Here is a 17,026-nt window from a genome sequence, read left to right as displayed (position 1 = left end):
CAGTAGACAACTGAAATAGGCCAATATCTTCACTGCAATATTACGTAAGGGGAAAACATTTGAAATACGACCATTTTCCACAGTGTCTGGGAGCACATATGATCAAAGGAAGGCAATGGCTATCAAGCTCATAACTCATTCTCTTTACTAATATTCTACACCAACTATGCTATTTGCATTTTACAAGGTATGCAGCAAGCAAAATAATCCCTCACAAAAATGAAGAAACAGTAATAAAAGCAATCTCTAGTCTGAATCTCTCTTAAAAGTCTCGGGCTGCCATACACCTAGAATTTCCCGGACATAGACGGAATGCGGCATGTTTACTCATTTGGAGTAAATACCATTGAGTTCAATAGATTCTACTCTCTACCAAATACACTTAGGAGTCAGACACAAACTTTTGTTTTCTGCTTGTTATTATATTCCATTGATGTAATCAGACTTGGGGCTCATCCAAACTTCCACTTGTCCCATGCCTAGCAAGCACGAAGCTGAGCTGTCTTTCATTTGTTTACAGTTGAATCAGAACAAATATCCATCTGCAGAAAAACGGATTGCTGTTTGTTATGATTCAGCAGTAAACAGCAGATAAAAAGGGGCTTTCCCCAGGGGAAAGTGGTGGGACAAGTGGACGTGTGCATGAGCCCTTATTTCCAGACCAGTATATAGTGTATTAAAACTTTTTAAACGCTTTGCTGCTAAACACCAATGCAACTGAAACAAAACACACTATTAGGAAGATTTTCCAGAGCACAAACTGAAGCTACACCCCCAGGCTGCCAGCTATGCCTTCTAATAAATGATTCAGCTGCACTCAAAGCTGTGTTTTGTTATTTCAAGTCTCAAGTGTTTTCAGGCGTTTGGTTTAGAAGTGTGTTTTGGATACTGCCAAGAACAGACCTTAAAAAATTAGATCTGGATTAAAGTGCACTTTGGATGACAAACTAGTAAATAAAAGTTTGCAACTAACTCAGAGGGAGACATCATCAGCAAGCTTAAGTGCTGGTATCTTATTTATAAGCTAGTAATATTAATGCTCTCAGGGCAAAGGGAAAGCTGAGCTCTCTTTAAAGCTTTTTATTTCCATAGAAATCTAATAAAGCCAGCACTTTTAGTCAAAGCTTATTTTCAATAGGCATAAAAGATTGTTCCTTAGAAACTCCAGAACTATGTGGTATGGACTTAACAACTTTCATCTTTTCAAGGAGTGACTGGAAATTAATAAATGACAGCATTAAGTATTTTTAACCAACAGTTCTACCAGATGCTCAGTATGAGAAATCTTCTTAGATTAACATAGCAAGTGAAATATAATTTGATAAACAATTCTAAAATTTAACAGATTTATAGGAACTGTCCAGCAAGGAACATATTTATGGGCATTTCTGCTGTACCATAATGGCAAACACTCTACAGTTCTCCACAGTCCAGATTGAATAAGGTTTTGTTTCATTTAATAGTTTCAGAGCCTCTGCATAATAAACAGCAATTTTGACAGGTACTTTTCATTTTTAAAATCCAGGGTATGTAGGCGGGTGGAAAAGCTTTCTGGCCTCCCAGGAATTTATAGTTACAATTTGATGTTGGTTGTTCTGCAGGGGTTAGTGCTGTCTCCATTAGTGTCAAAATCAGCGGCAAATATCACATTTCTGGATGACAATAAAGCAAAGAGAATAATTCTTGCTGCTAAAGTACCAGGACTTTAAAACGTTCATATTTATGAGGTGAGGCCGCACAGGAATGCAGGCAAGTAAAGAAGAACGAATGCTCTTTCTGGTCTGTTTTATATCACTACCATAAAGCTTAACAATATTTAATCCTGAACTTATTACCTGACAGCTGAGCAAAAATTATCGTGATCGCTACATTCTTATTTATCACTTGGACTGCTCTTAAGTGTACAAAGTGCTAGGAAATGGATAGCTTGTTTATCCTGTGAGGTAAGCTGCTTGTATACCACTCAATTTTCAAAAGGGGAGGATTCCAGATGATAATGGGGCATCCTGGCTGGTAATACTTGGGAACCCATGTTCCCCATAAATGAACCCAAAAAGCTATTCCTTGTTCTCCACAGGATTCCAGATGTTTGTACTATCAGAAAGCCAGGCTCTCGGCTGACTTTCAGCCAGTTTATACACATGCTTATTTCACAGTAAGCCGCATTGATTTCAGTTATTGTCTGACATGGCAATAGAGCATCAAAGTGTACAAAATGGCATATAATTCTATGCAATCTGTTCACACAGCGTCCTATAGGATAGGGTGGGCTGTGAGAGAGTGAAACCCAGGCTAGCTGGGGAACTCTGGGGCTGCCACCTCCTACATTTAAGCAAACATCTAAGTTCATTAGCTCTGGCCATGTCAATTGAATTGGCTAACATATAATTTCCTTTTGACCAAGGTGTTGAGTTGCGATCATGAGTACATGATCCCATATTTAGAAGTAAGTTTCATTTACGACATCTACCGGTACTTAAAATTTTTGAAAAAGTTCAGCTGTACTGCAACCCAATTTGAAGCTTGGGCCCATGTATAAAAGGAAAGGTAAAGGGACCCCTGACCATTAGGTCCAGTTGTGACCGACTCTGGGGTTGTGGTGCTCATCTCGCTTTATTGGCCGAGGGAGCCGGCATACAGCTTCCGGGTCATGTGGCCAGCATGACTAAGCCGCTTTTGGCGAACCAGAGCAGCGCACGGAAACGCCGTTTACCTTCCCGCCAGAGTGGTACCTATTTATCTACCTGCACTTTGATGTGCTTTTGAACTGCTAGGTTGGCAGGAGCAGGGACTGAATAACGGGAGCTCACCCCGTCGTGGGGATTCGAACCGCCAACCTTCTGATCAGCAAGTCCTAGGCTCTGTGGTTTAACCCACAGCGCCACCCGCGTCCCAGTGGGCCCATGTATACCCAGTGGGCCCATGTATACCCTTTGCCAAATTTGTTGGCTCTGGCACCCACGGTTGCCGACATAATCCCCTAAGGCCAGTACACTCCATCACCCCCAAATGAAGTCTGATTCCTGGGACATGACAACCCTCGAGCTCTCGGTGCCTCACAATCAGTTCACCTATGCCTTCCCTCATATATATATATATATATATATAGAGAGAGAGAGAGAGAGAGATATAGATATAGATATATATATCTAAATTTACAAAGCACACACACTCAAAGTGATGTACCTTGTTGTATCTTCTTGACCACCTGACTGAAAATTACTTTTCAGATTGGCTGGCTGCAGGAAGAAGAAAATGTGGCACAAGCTGATTTACTTTCTTTTAGCTATGCTGGTGAAGTCTCATTGGTATATATTTCTCCCCAGAAACCGGAGCTTTCCCCCCCCAGCTGGAACTTGCCAGAACTCAAGTTCCAGCACCTCTCAGGTGGGAGCCATTGCCATTCTAAGAGAATGGGGAAGATGTTTGTGGTGAGTTCTTTTTCAAGAAAAATGGCACTGCCAGAAACTAAGACGTGATCAGAGTCCGAGACACTCATTTGAATATGTACCTTGGCAAGCATAATTAAACAAAAATACTACTTGCGTACCACATGTCCTCACATCAAGCAATTTTAATAGCTGCTTAATAGCTGTTTAATTTTTAATGTACTACATCATTACAAGCATTTTACTTCACTGTCTTTCTTTTAACCCACTACCCAAGGGACTGTTAGGTGACCAGATTGAAATATCAATTGTAACACTAGTTTTATGCTTAAGAACAACTCATATTTATTCATTATCTTAAGAACCGAGTAAACAAAGCAAGGAACCCAGTCCACATAATTAAGAAAAAGTGCCAATGAGGTAGAAAAATAACTTCATCTAAGTATACAATTCTTTGACATAAGCCAAAAGACCCATAAACTTGATAAATGCCATGTCTCAGATGTCTTCTACGTCTACAATCCTATAGAATCTCAGCTGTGAAACTTGCCAACCATTTTAATTTGTTCCACAATCTCAGCTTTACAGCCACAAATTCAAGCCACAAATTTTAATATGTCAATATAAACTCTTTTATTAACGTGCACAGTTCTATATCTGAACTAGGCAGCATTCAACTTAATAAAGTTGAGACAAAAATCTATGTAGACTATATCAAATAACAATTGATATGTAGACAAAGTTCTGGCTGCATCAATGCCAGCTAGCTGCACAGGGACACAGCAATATTAGAAAATAAAATTATACACAAAGCCCTTAAACTTTGGTAATATGTTGGCCATTGTGTGATCTTTATTAAAGAGAAAATAAATGTGACTCAAACTTCCAGGTCATTTACTTGTCTTCATTGTCATCGGTGTGAAGCCAATATTTAAAGATCAAACGTGAGATCTGAAAGGAAAGTCTAAATATATTGAGCAAAGAAATATAAAATGGAAGGACTCTGGTATCTACATGCATTTGTTCATATATTCTCTGGATTTCACCTGGATCCAAGAACTCGGCTGTGCATCTGAGGATTCCAACATAGAGAGCTGTGGGCAACAGCCAGAAGCAACGGGGGGGGCGCAGCAGGGCTGCGTTGCTGACCTGACTCCCCAACACTGTCAGTTACCAGGAGAGGGAGGGGCAAGGCAGTGGGGAGCTGGGCACAGTGAGCCAATTCAATGTCCATGATGTTGTATCTCACCACACCCTCTTGTAACCAGCAGCAACACACATCACTGGGAAGCCAGAACAGCGGTTCAGCTCTGCCCACCTCTGCCACCACCTACTGCAAACACCACCTGACTGTTTTTCTCCAAATGTCAGGAATCAGATGTATGTTAACTGTATTTGTGGAAAATGTATCAGTATTGAAAAGAATAGAGCTGAGATCCAGAGGTGCTTCAAAGGTCCAGGTGATTTTGAATCACTGCAAATCGGGGTTCGATCCACTTCGTGCACCGATTCAAAAATGTAAAACTTTTGCAACATGGTTTGAGTCTATATTTAATCTTACTGTTTTTCCTATGGGGTTGCACTAGCGAGGGGTGTATGGGGTGTTAGGGGATAGGTAGTGCCACTGGTTGGGGATGTGTCATGTTCCTTCTGGGATAGTTAGTCCATCTTTAGTCCCCACCTTGCACTCCACTCTGAACTATCAGACTGCCACTGTGACCACACTTTGGGAAATAGCTTTGACTGCCCAGCTAGACCAGGGGAGGGTAGCCGATGGGTCTCAAACCAGTGAATTAGGGACTTGTCTATCCCCTGCATGCAAAACCACACTCAGGTGGATTGAGCAGACAAGACCAATAGTGGGTCCAACGGTCAAGAAGGCACCTACTGCATGTGGTATTGAGAGAAGTGTGGGGCACATAGGGCCCATCAACCTGGGAAAGTAGCTCATCGAGGAGAAGGAAAACTCTGATCCTAAACCTCCGCTGCCTTGCAGAGAAACAAAGCCTAAGGAGCAAACCCTTCACAAATCTGGATGCTTGGATGGTACCTTGTCTGCCTCCTTCCAGCAACTGCTGCAGCCAAGCTGGTGCCAAATGTATTGCTCTGCTTTCCTTTGGACCACATCAGCAAGGCCAAAAGGGGGGTCTTGTCATCTGGACAGCCCAGGACCTCCATACACACTGCCCAGGCTTGCGCCCTGGGAAGGTCACTTCATTGCTGCTAAACCCAGTGGTTTGACTTCAACCCCGGAGGTGCACTCCATTGTCTCTTGAGACAGACAGATGCCAACAACAACCTTCACTAGTGATGAGGATGGCTAAAATATCATGATCCAGTATCTACTGAAAAAGTTGAAAAATCTAGTATGTTGGATTGGATGTTCGCTGCAGACTGGCCCTCTGTGCATGTGCAATATCTGAACATAAAGAAAGCCCTCTAAGAGACAGCAGGGGATGGCCCACAAAAACCTCCCTCACCTGTTACTTTCTATATGTTTTTGACTACTAATATCATGCTTCACCATTGGCCATTTGGCTGGGGCTGATGAAAGTTGCAATTCAAAACTCCTGAAGGGTTGGGGAAGGTTGGGGTACAGTAAGAAAAATAATACAATACAATACAGCACACTCACGTGGGTAATCTTTTGGATGCGACTTCTCCGACCAGTTACCATAAAACGTAAGCCTATATTTAGCAGTTCCACAGGCACAACAGTCTAAGATTGGTTTATCGGTGACACCATTCATGGCTGAATCTAAAAGGAAGCAAGAGAGGCCCTTATTTTACTGTATGGGTGATTTTGAAGGTGCAGCATTTGAATATGTTTTGTTAAAATTACAAATAAATCAACCCACAAGATGCACATGGGCTGGGAAGTTTAGATTTTTGCACATAAAGTTAGCACTATACATTGAGCTTCAGTTAAAGTCACATTTGCTGAATAATTCCTTCTTGATTTTATCATAATTTCTACGAATACAAAACCATGCACCAAGATAGAATAACACCTGGACCATTCCAATCCAATGGTGATGCCCCGTTCTTTGGGCAGCTTATGACAAATCCATGGGGGCATGTGTTAACACACTATTTCCAAACACATACAGAAGCTACAATTTCAGTTTGCTTGAATCAAATAGTTCCATTGCACCCTCATTGGAACATGTGAACATGTTTGTTCACATGTTCCAATTAACACAAGTAAAAGCTGTCTCTAAAGACATACAAGTGTGAAAGAATGTTCATTTGTGCAGCTGCTGAATGTAATGCGTGAACACCCCTATTGACTTGCCAACTTTTTCTGGTATTACAAATGAATGATAGTATATACTCCAAGGCATTTGTTCTAATATTTAATAACACTGCTGTAAAAAAGGAGTACTGCAACCTGTTTAAATGCAAACAGCTTCCCTATTCCAGAAACAACCGGAATGTACTTTAAATTCTTGACATGCCCTTTTTGCTTTTAACACTCTTTTCGATTTTTTCTGTATTCAAGAACACGAAACAGATGTCTCAATTTCATTTACGTAACCTGCTCCAGTGACTTCATTGAACACATTCACCATTCACAGCATAAAGAGCTGTTTGAAATTGAACACAATCTGCATTTCTAAATGGACTAAGAAAGTGAAAAGCCTGGCCAGTGTCAAATATGCCATATTTATAAAATTCAATTAAGCATCTTACAGCACACACTTCAGTGTATATTGTTTTGAATTTTAAAAAGCCTATCAAAGTCAAGGCCAGATTATCCTAATCCGTGGGCCTAGGGAAAAAGATGAAGGCCAGGCCCTCTTGGCATTCTCTTAAATGTGGCGGTGTTTCCAAATTGGTGGGATGAAAGGGGCAGGAGTAAGATCATCTTCTAGCAATTATCTTTGCATTGCTGCACCAAGAAATTACCATTCTTTTCCAAGGAGGTCTGGGAATCATTCTCTGGAAGACTTCTGCATAAAATTTATGCAACTAGGATGTAATTTTAAAAGCAGTTACGCTCCAGAAGGGTGGGCATTTTGCAGCACTTCTAAGCACAAGTGTCTTCTCAGCTGAAAACATCATGAAAGAGGGTTTGAAGAAATCATTACTTTCTGTTAAAGTACATCCTTGGACAAGAAGGGAAAGTTTCCTGCCAATATTCCCCTGTACTCTTTTCTTAGAAATTCCACATGGCGACCGTACATATAGCACACCAAACGTATAGATGTCAGAAAGCGGAGATTGCTGGCATGATAATACTGGGGGCAGAGCCACCAGGCACCACTTTGAACTGGTTCCCATACACCACTGTGCATAAAGATGACATGGTGAAGGGCATTACATTAATGGGAATTCCATGCATGTGCTTCCAGTGTAATGTCTGAGACCGTAGCAGCTCCATTGAGTTCATGTGTGATCTTAGAAATTAGTGTGGAACAGTAGCTCATATAATACAATTCTGCAATTGATACTTGTACCCAGAGGCAGTTGGATAGGGTTCTGTTGAGGCTGTTGGTGTGATCCTAAACCCACTGAATTTACAGGTTACCCTGAATGCAACAGGTCTTCCTTCCAAGAATATGCTTAGGATCTACGTAGATCAAAGCTGGGCTACACAGCCCTTTAAATCTGCTTAAGCTTCGGCAGCTTGGTGGCTGGTGCCAGAAGCAGCTAAAGCCTGGTCCGTTTCCTGGCATGAAGCATGTATTATGTGACTATCAAGCAGCTCCTTACATGTAAAATAAGCAGATGAACAGTTCAGGAATGCCCAGTCTTCAGGCTATTTATGTCATAATTAGATGGAAAATTGCAACCCGTCTTTTGACCACTTATATTTTTCTTTTAAAAATGCTCTAATTTACACAGTTTCATTTGGTGCAAATGGCTTTCAGGCCTTGCCAACAATGTTGGCTGGGCAGGTGCAAAAGTGGAAAATCAGCTCAAAAGGCCCCATGGTGTACAGGTGGGGTTTAGGGACATTATCATGGTATCACTGTGGTTGTCATATGTTGCTGGCTTCCATGCATGGATAATGTGGGGATAATGTCTGTGCAGAATGCTACTGATTGGTGGTGACAGCAAGTGCAATGGGAGTTTCTGTTATTTTTTCTATGTCATTTCTAACTTCTACTGGTATTTGTTTTGCTCACTGTTTTTCTGCTGAGATTCATGTGACTACATTATTCCAGCATAATATTGGCATTTGTGTAGGATCAGCCTGCTCAAGCCGAAACTTAATTATGTTTACTCCAAAGCAGGTCCCATTTTTCCTTATAAATTAATTTCAGCCTCAAGGCCATCTTCTGGTCTTGTTAAGTTAGCCTGTTTTCCTTTGCCGGCATCCTAGAAATGAATTTTGCTCTAAGCCTAACAGACCTTGAACCCAACATATTTGCACCCACTGACTGAGTGAAGCACAGTGCTCATTTGTGTAGGCATGGATGTTTTTGCTATTCAGTTCTGAATTGTGTGGATGAACAATTTGGAAGCATGACTAGGTTTGCAACCTTGAAATTATCTCAATGAGCATTCAGCAAACCTTTCACATGAATAGCAAGGAAGACCAAACCTACACAGGTGAGATGTGAGGCCTACTTGCTGATTACAAAAAGAGAATCTCCAAACCAATAGGACTTAAAGCAGCTTAATTTCAACTAACCTGTGCCCACCCTAACCAACAGAAAGAGATAGCTAACATATGCCAGACTTGTGTTTTTGATAAGTTACTCTGGAAGATCAAATCAACAGGTGAGAAGCAAATGAATGTGTCTCATACCTTGTTCACACAGCCTCTTGGTAAGCGATCCCTCATCTTGAAAATAGATAATTCGCTTTTGTACGATGCTTGCCCTGTTTGAGAGATGGAAACAATGTGTTCAGAAAATGTGCAGACGCAGCAGATAACATTTCCACCTCCCCTTAATACTAGGGTTGCCATATTTCAAAAAGTAAAAACCAGGACACCCCGAATGTTGTTGAGCTTTTTAAAACAAAAATCCTGATAATCTGGATGTACGGCAGCCCTATTAACAATAGTAAATCACCTCTGATCCGCACTAAGTTTTTTGGGAAATAAGGTTCATGAGCTGGCATCCCCCACCCTCAATGAGCCATGCTATTGGTTGAGACTGTCAGAGATAGCTCAATCCATCTTGAACAGAAGGAGACAATGTGCTGCCCTCCAGATACTGTTGGAGTCCAGCTCTCATAATCTCTGGTTATTGACCATGTTGGCTGGGGTTGCTGAGAATTGGAGTCCAAAAATTTCTGGAGGTCACCACACTGAAGTTCTTGAGGGATGACAGGTCTTAAGGGATGCTTAGAGTAAGCAAAAAACACAGGAACATACATTTAATTAGTCCATCAGATACATCAAAAGTGGGAAATATCAGTTGGAACATACTGACTAAGATTGCAATTTCTAAGACAAGGTGTCAGTTTTTCATCTTTCTTCCTCCTCTGTCAGAATCCAACTAAATCTGTAAGATGCTTTTTCATGCCCTACCTATCCATCATAACAAAAGTCTAACAAGAGCAAGTACAGCATTAGCTAATAGTAAGAGGTTTAGCAATGAATCAGTAGCAGTTCCTTGGTCTCACCCTAAGTCATGCTAGGGGACCTTAGGTAAGCCACTCTTCCTCTGCTCCCCAACTCTAAGAAGGGGATTATTTACACATTTGCTTTTTTTAGTAGTTCTATGTTGACTTCTTCTGTTCATTGCCTACTACTATTAACATGCCCCTTTTACTCTCAGCGCCTCTCAACAGCACTAGTTCATCATCTATTCACATGGGAAAATGAAAGGTAAAACCAGTTTTCCAAGTTCCCAACTTGGCAACCCTATGTGGTGCTGAAGTTACCTGGCTCTTCCTGGAGTTCGTGAAACAAAACCACCAACGACAACAAGGAACCCAAAAGAGAAAGGAAAGGGATTCTGCAAACCTGGATTGTGTAACTTTGAAAGAAAAATCTGCCAAATATACTGCTTATATTTTGTGTTTGCCTCTAACTTTGGGCAGCCTTAAATTGGTGAATCTAGCATCTCAGAAAGATCAGACACTCATTTTGCAAAGTTCACTGAAGCTGAAGAATACGGAAGGCACAAAAATGGAACAGAAGTAAGTGCAAGGAAAGATTCAAAAGTGCACTGCCTATCACTCCTTGGTCCTCAAAATTTCATTGACACCAGTGCTCTTTGTACTCTGTTGCAAATGCCAAAGTCGCTGCTTTGATCCCACACTGGCCAAGACCACATGGTCGCAGAAAGACTTCTAAAAATGAAATCTCCAGAACAAATCAGGTGAAACTTCCTTCCAATGTTTCATTTTTATAAAGTGCAATGTTAAAATGTTCCTGACTAACAGTTAGTTGACTTTTTAAAATGTAGCAGCTGTAATTTTCTTCTTCTACAATGTTCATTTTTTCCTAATTCAAATGAAATCTGTACATTTTGCATCCCTCCACCCTGTTCCAGAGCAACACACAAGAGAATTAAAATAAGCCACAGCATGCAATTCCTCTGGCACCCCTGGTTTTTCCTTTTTGCTGCACTAGCAAGGTTTCCGCAGGTCAAGACAACATGGAAATCTTGCTCTAAGGGTGCTTTGAGACTGTTGCTATTTTCAATCACATACTGGCAAATTCAGGTTGCACAATTAAAGTTGATTTGAAGGCCGTGCACTACAAGCCCATTTCCCCCAAAGATCCCGTGTGTGTGTGTGTGTGTGTGTGTGTACGATAAGGAAAGCGATAGGAAAATGAAATGGAAAATGTGGGTTAACACTTGCTTGGTGCCGTGTCATGCAAACAAAGAAGAATGAATGCTCAATAAATAGCTAGTGTTGTCTAACCTCCGTTCAAACAAATCAGGATGAATGCCCAGTAAGAAGATCATCTGGATGTGACCTGAATCTTAATAGCTGTGGCCACACAAGAGCCAAGTATGTTTTTCAGATAACAGCATGGAAGCTTACGGGGTTATTGTTTCTCTCTTTCTTACTCAATCTTGGGCTGTTCTCATTTGACTTTTTGCTGCCTGTTTCTACCATTACCATTAATCTTCAAATTATCAAGAGAGAGTGAGAAATGAAAGACTGTTGTTTAAAGTCTTGCAAATTTAAAAGCCCAGGAAGTAGAAGCAGCTACTATTTTAAAAATAAGTAAGTTATTTATACACATGTGTGCTTGTACACATTCATGAAATGCTTCATTGGATTATGGCCAGTATATTTTATTCCAAGATTGTGGTGGGTTGGTGATTCTTCATTCTTCTCTTCTTTGGAAAGGAGGTCCCTTTTAAACATGGGGCCACCTGGTGGATTTAGTAGGCAAGGCAGCAGACAGAAATAAGACAAAACATATTGACATGGCAGCTATGGCAACGGCTCACCTCTCCAGAATGGGTTTAGGAGAATGTGATGCTAATGACCAATACCAAGATGAAAGTCAACCAGATTTGCATGTTGAGCAGGATGCTTTATGTAAGCGAGTCGTGAACAACTTACACCTGCCAGGAGTGACACCTCAATGCCTGTGCTGTATCAGAAAGATTGTGGACATCACATGGCCAGATAGAGTCTCATGCAAAGTTGTGCTGTCCTAAGCCCACATTCCCAGCGAGTTCACACTCCTGTCTTAATGACATCTGCACTGGTTTGGCCGCATGCACAAAAAGGAAGATGGCAGGAACGTGTCCAGAGGATGGCAACCAAAATGGTCAAAGGCCTGGAAACGATGCCTTATGAGGAACGGCTAAGGGAGCTGGGCATGTTTAGCCTGGAGAAGAGGAGGTTAAGGGGTGATATGATAGCCATGTTCAAATATATAAAAGGATGTCACATAGAGGAGGGAGAAAGGTTGTTTTCTGCTGCTCCAGAGAAGTGGACATGGAGCAATGGATCCAAACTACAAGAAAGAAGATTCCACCTAAACATTAGGAAGAACTTCCTGACAGTAAGAGCTGTTCGACAGTGGAATTTGCTGCCAAGGAGTGTGGTGGAGTCTCCTACTTTGGAGGTCTTTAAGCAGAGGCTTGACAACCATATGTCAGGAGTGCTCTGATGGTGTTTCCTGCTTGGCAGGGGGTTGGACTCGATGGCCCTTGTGGTCTCTTCCAACTCTATGATTCTATGATCCCCAATGACCTGAGGGTAGCAGGATTCAGACACTAGGCTTGTTGGCAGACCAACACGGCATTACAAAGATGTCTACAAAAGTGGCACGAAGGCTGGCAACTTTAACCCCACCGCAAGGGAATCCCTCGCAGATGATCACAGTGCCTGGAGACAGACAGTCAGGTCATGTATCCACAGCAGTGACCAGAGGAGAAATGACCGCTGGGAGCAGCGCAGAGAGAAGAAACGCCATGGCGCACCTGTAGCAGCAAAACTGGATGCCTTCATACGCCCCACCTGCAATAAAACATGTCTCTCCTGTATCATTCTCTACAGCCACAGCAGATGCTGTAACTCTACTACTGTTTGACTTCAGCCCGAAGGTGTGCTCTTCCACTGTCACCCGAGACAGGCAGATGCCAACAACAGCAACAACAACCACCTCACAGGATTGTTGTGGGGATTAATTCAGATGGGGGAAACCATGTATACCATCTTGAGCTCCTTGGAGAAATGAAAGCAACAAACAAACAAACAAACAAACAAACAAATAAGAGCAACTATATAGCTAACCTGACACAACAGCCACCACCCCAGACATACAACAAACCATACCGCACCTAATCAAGCACATCCAACCGAACCCTGGATCCTCCAATCTCTCACGACACCACTAAAAACAAATACAGTGGTACCTTGGGTTACAAACGCTTCAGGTTACAGACGCTTCAGGTTACAGACTCCGCTAACCCAGAAATAGTACCTCAGGTTAAGAACTTTACCTCAGGATGAGAACAGAAATCACGCGGCAGCAGTGGGAGGCTCCATTAGCTAAAGTGGTACCTCAGGTTAAGAACAATTTCAGGTTAAGAACGTACCTCCAGAACGAATTAAGTTCTTAACCCAAGGTACCACTGTAACTATATAAACAAAGGACCTACACATGAGACGTAGACAGGAAAGTCCTGCACAAACACTATGCAGTATAATTAAAAGATCATCACCCCCAACCCTCTGCCTCCCTTTCTTTCTCCCCTTCCCCAAAGTCTATCACAATAGTGTCTCATATGGAATGTAAACTGTTCAAAAAAGATTGTATGAATTAAAAGTGGAGACAGTATATGTACTTTTCCTTGTTTATGTAAAAAAAACAAAACAAAACTATATGCTGCTCCTCTAAACGTTTCACTGTCTTCCTCCTAACGTTTCAGGCAGCTGCGGCAGAAGATGATACAGGCTTTTAACCTTTCAGTTTGTATCCCCTTTGCTATGTATCTGAGGACCACTTTATTTGTCACATTTTGTTTTCATACACAGAGCTATTCTCCACTACCAACATCCTGTGAGTTTGCTGCACGCTATCGAGATACTACGAAGAGGTGGCTAGGTTTTACATCTCGAAGGCAAGGACAGAGATCTGTGGGGGAAATGGGGAAGAAAGAATGACATAGCAAGGAGCAGGTTTTCCTGATGAAAAGCATCAAACCCAAAGATGCTGCTTTACACTTTAAATGTTTAATGGGCAGAAAAGGTCAAGAGTTGGTAATTACAGAAATAACCTAGAATTAATCAGATGCTGTCAGCAGAAGAGGTCAAGGGTGAAGGCAATGGAATTTTGAATGCCGGCCTTGTTAGGGATTGGGATCTCACAGCATGTTTGCAAAGAAATCCTGTTGTTGACTACAGTTCACTGGATACAAAGAAGGTATCAGAGGTGAAAATTCAGCTTTGTATCCTGTGAATATCTGGCCAGCATAGCATGGTACTAAAGACACTGGGCCACAAGACCCCAAATTCAAATGTCACCTCTGCCTTAGGCAAGTCCATCTTTTACCAATCACTAACCTATTGCCTCATATGCTACTATTGTTATTTTCATTTTGATTTACTAAGGTCTCAGGGCAAGCCACAATTTAAAATGCAACCTTAACAACAGTTAAAAACACAACAACAATTACAATGATTTTATTATATGAATGGGACGAGGATGGTGTTGATGATAATAATAATACTAGTTTGTTATAAGAACTAGTTAAATGTTACATGTCCATTAAGCATGATCACTTTTGCAAAATTTGTAATATATTGAACTACTTCAGCTGCTTATCAAAATTGGCACTCTCTCCCCACACTGCATTTCTCAAAATTGATTGCTTTATTTCTGTATTTATTTCTTAAATTTATATGTTGCATCTTCCTCCAAGGGAGCCCAAGGCAGCAACCATGCCAATACTAAAACAAGACAATTAAGATATCTAAAAAACAATGAGAGGTGATTAGGGGTTGAATAATGGCAAGATTTCTATTCTCTTTGTCCTAGCAAGATTTTGTACTTACAAGCTCTTGCTTTATTCAGTTGTATTAGCAACTCTTTAAGGTAGTGCAACTTTTTCAGCATAGTCACAGTGGTGTTTCATAGGTTCATAGAATTGTAGAGTTGGAAGGAACCACAGGAGTCGCCTAGTCCACCCCCTGCAATGCAGGGCTCTTTTGCCCAACATGGGGCTTGAACCCACAACCCTGAGATTGAGTCTCATGCTCTACCAACTGAGCTATCCAAGCTTGATATATGTGATATCCCATTTATATAAAATTCCAGAGTATGGTTCCTTTCTGAAATCATGGCATCATTTTCAGGGAGGGTTGAGGCTCGTTTCAGACCATTCCTTTGGGCAAATGCATAATTCTTGCAAACATTGCTTGAGAAAAGCTATGAGTGATAAAGGCCAGGACAAAGGTTCTCCCTTCAGTCAACTGCTGAAGGCAAGTATTTCAGTAGCTATTTGAGTGAATGTCTTTCAGAACTCTCTTCTGGGTATAGCTGAGACAATGCAAACATTTGGCGAGGTCTCATTCCAAACCCTATTCTGCGGCACCTAATGTGAACTCAAGCTTCACGGCAGTTTGAATAATCCATAATAGCACAAGCAAACTTTAGATGGAAGGGGGGGGGGGACGACAGCATAGAATATCAGCCCCAGTTTGATTTCTGCTATGGGTCATAGATGTAATTCCACTCACTTCAAAGCAGGATCTTGACCATCATATATAATGAAACAAAGAAGCTTCTTGAAAAAAAATCTAATTAAATATGTGTCTGTGTTTGTACTGTGCTCAAAAAATCTCTCTGTTCTCTATCTGATGGTTCACGAGGATAAATATTAATTTTAAATCAATCAGTCTGCCACGGTCCCAAAAGAGGAGGCCAAGGAGTGCTGGAAACCTGGACAGTGAGATTGGTCCATTTATTACCAGTATTCTGCCATCCACAGAAGACATTTCATTTTCAATTGCGCAGGAATTTAAAAATTCTGGATAGACAAGTGATGGACCCGCACAGATTTGTGGAAAGGAAGCACGAGTCACTTGTCCCTAACCCTCCCAGCTGCTTGCTGAGAAGCGTGTGAGTGAAATCAAACCTTTATTAGGCATTATACAGATAAAACCATAAAAGAGAGAATAACATATAAGCAACTTGAAGTATATATAAAAAGTAGCGGTTGGCTACATACATATATATATATATACGTATAAAATCAGTGATTTTCCTTGTTAACCTGCTCTTTGGAGGGCTGCTACCAAAAACTCAGCTACCCCCGCCGTTACCCTTTGGTCAACGTCGGATAGGCAGAATCCCACACATTCACCTTGTTGGGGTTCCAGGCCATCCAAAAGAGGGGACAGCACGCGTTGGCGGAGCGTACTGTACAATGGGCAATGAAAGAGAATATGCTCTACAGTGTCCGGAACATTCATAGAACATCTGCAGAGTCTCTTGTTTCTTGGGATGTTTTGATATCTTCCCCAGACAAATGCTGAGGGAAAAACATTCAACCGGGCCAGCATAAAAGCTCTACGTTGGGCTGGGATTATTAATTTGGTGACGTAATTGGCTCTGCTATCTAAGATGTTTAAATCGTAGAATATGGGGGAGCAAATTTTGTTTACAGCTGCCATAATATTTTGTCTCTCGACATCCTTTAGTCTAGTTAGGATATTATGGAAAATGTATTGCTCATTAGAATTGTACAGGGGCTCCAGCACGATGCCTAAAGATTCAATCTTTTTTTCAAGGTATTGGTACCATCTTGATTTATAAGAGTCTTCGAGCAAATCAGCGAGCAGGCTTGATGGAGAGCAGCGAAAGTGGCAGCGTAACCAGTACTTTATTGAGATGGACCAGGCCCAGTATTCCATTGTGTGTATGCCTATTTCTGCACACATTGTTTCATATTTGATCACAGCTGGGAGTCCAAGAATACGTCTCAGAAAGTTGGAGTGAATCTTTTTTAAATCACTGTTATAGGCTTGGATCCATAGTGGGATTCCATAGAGTATCTGGGCTTGTACTTTTGCTTGAAATATCTGGTTGGCCGCAGGAATAAATTGATTACCTTTCTGATAATAAAAACGAGCAACTGCTGATGAGGTGCACTTTGCCTGTTTTATGGCGTTTGTGCGGTGATTTGCCCACCCTAAGTTGCTCTGGAATAAGATTCCCAGATACCTATAGATTTTTACTTGTTGGATTTCTTGCCCTC

The 17,026-nt window shown here is 41.4% G+C and overlaps 1 protein-coding gene across 1 annotated transcript in view; it reads right to left on the bottom strand.

Annotated features, from left to right (window-relative positions):
* The window catches only part of SPON1 (spondin 1), a 280,598-nt gene that overhangs the window by 179,494 nt on the left and 84,078 nt on the right, over positions 1 to 17,026 (bottom strand). Inside the window, exons 4-5 of the mRNA XM_082214277.1 lie at positions 9,148 to 9,221; positions 6,025 to 6,147 (exon numbers count right to left, since the gene is read on the bottom strand). Of these exons, the coding sequence (XP_082070403.1) occupies positions 6,025 to 6,147; positions 9,148 to 9,221 (197 nt within the window). The remainder of the gene's footprint in view (positions 1 to 6,024; positions 6,148 to 9,147; positions 9,222 to 17,026) is intronic.

This window comes from Podarcis vaucheri (assembly GCF_965113315.1).
Source record: "Podarcis vaucheri genome assembly, chromosome: 1".
NCBI lineage: Eukaryota > Metazoa > Chordata > Lepidosauria > Squamata > Lacertidae > Podarcis > Podarcis vaucheri.
This window is presented reverse-complemented; position numbering and strand designations above follow the sequence as displayed.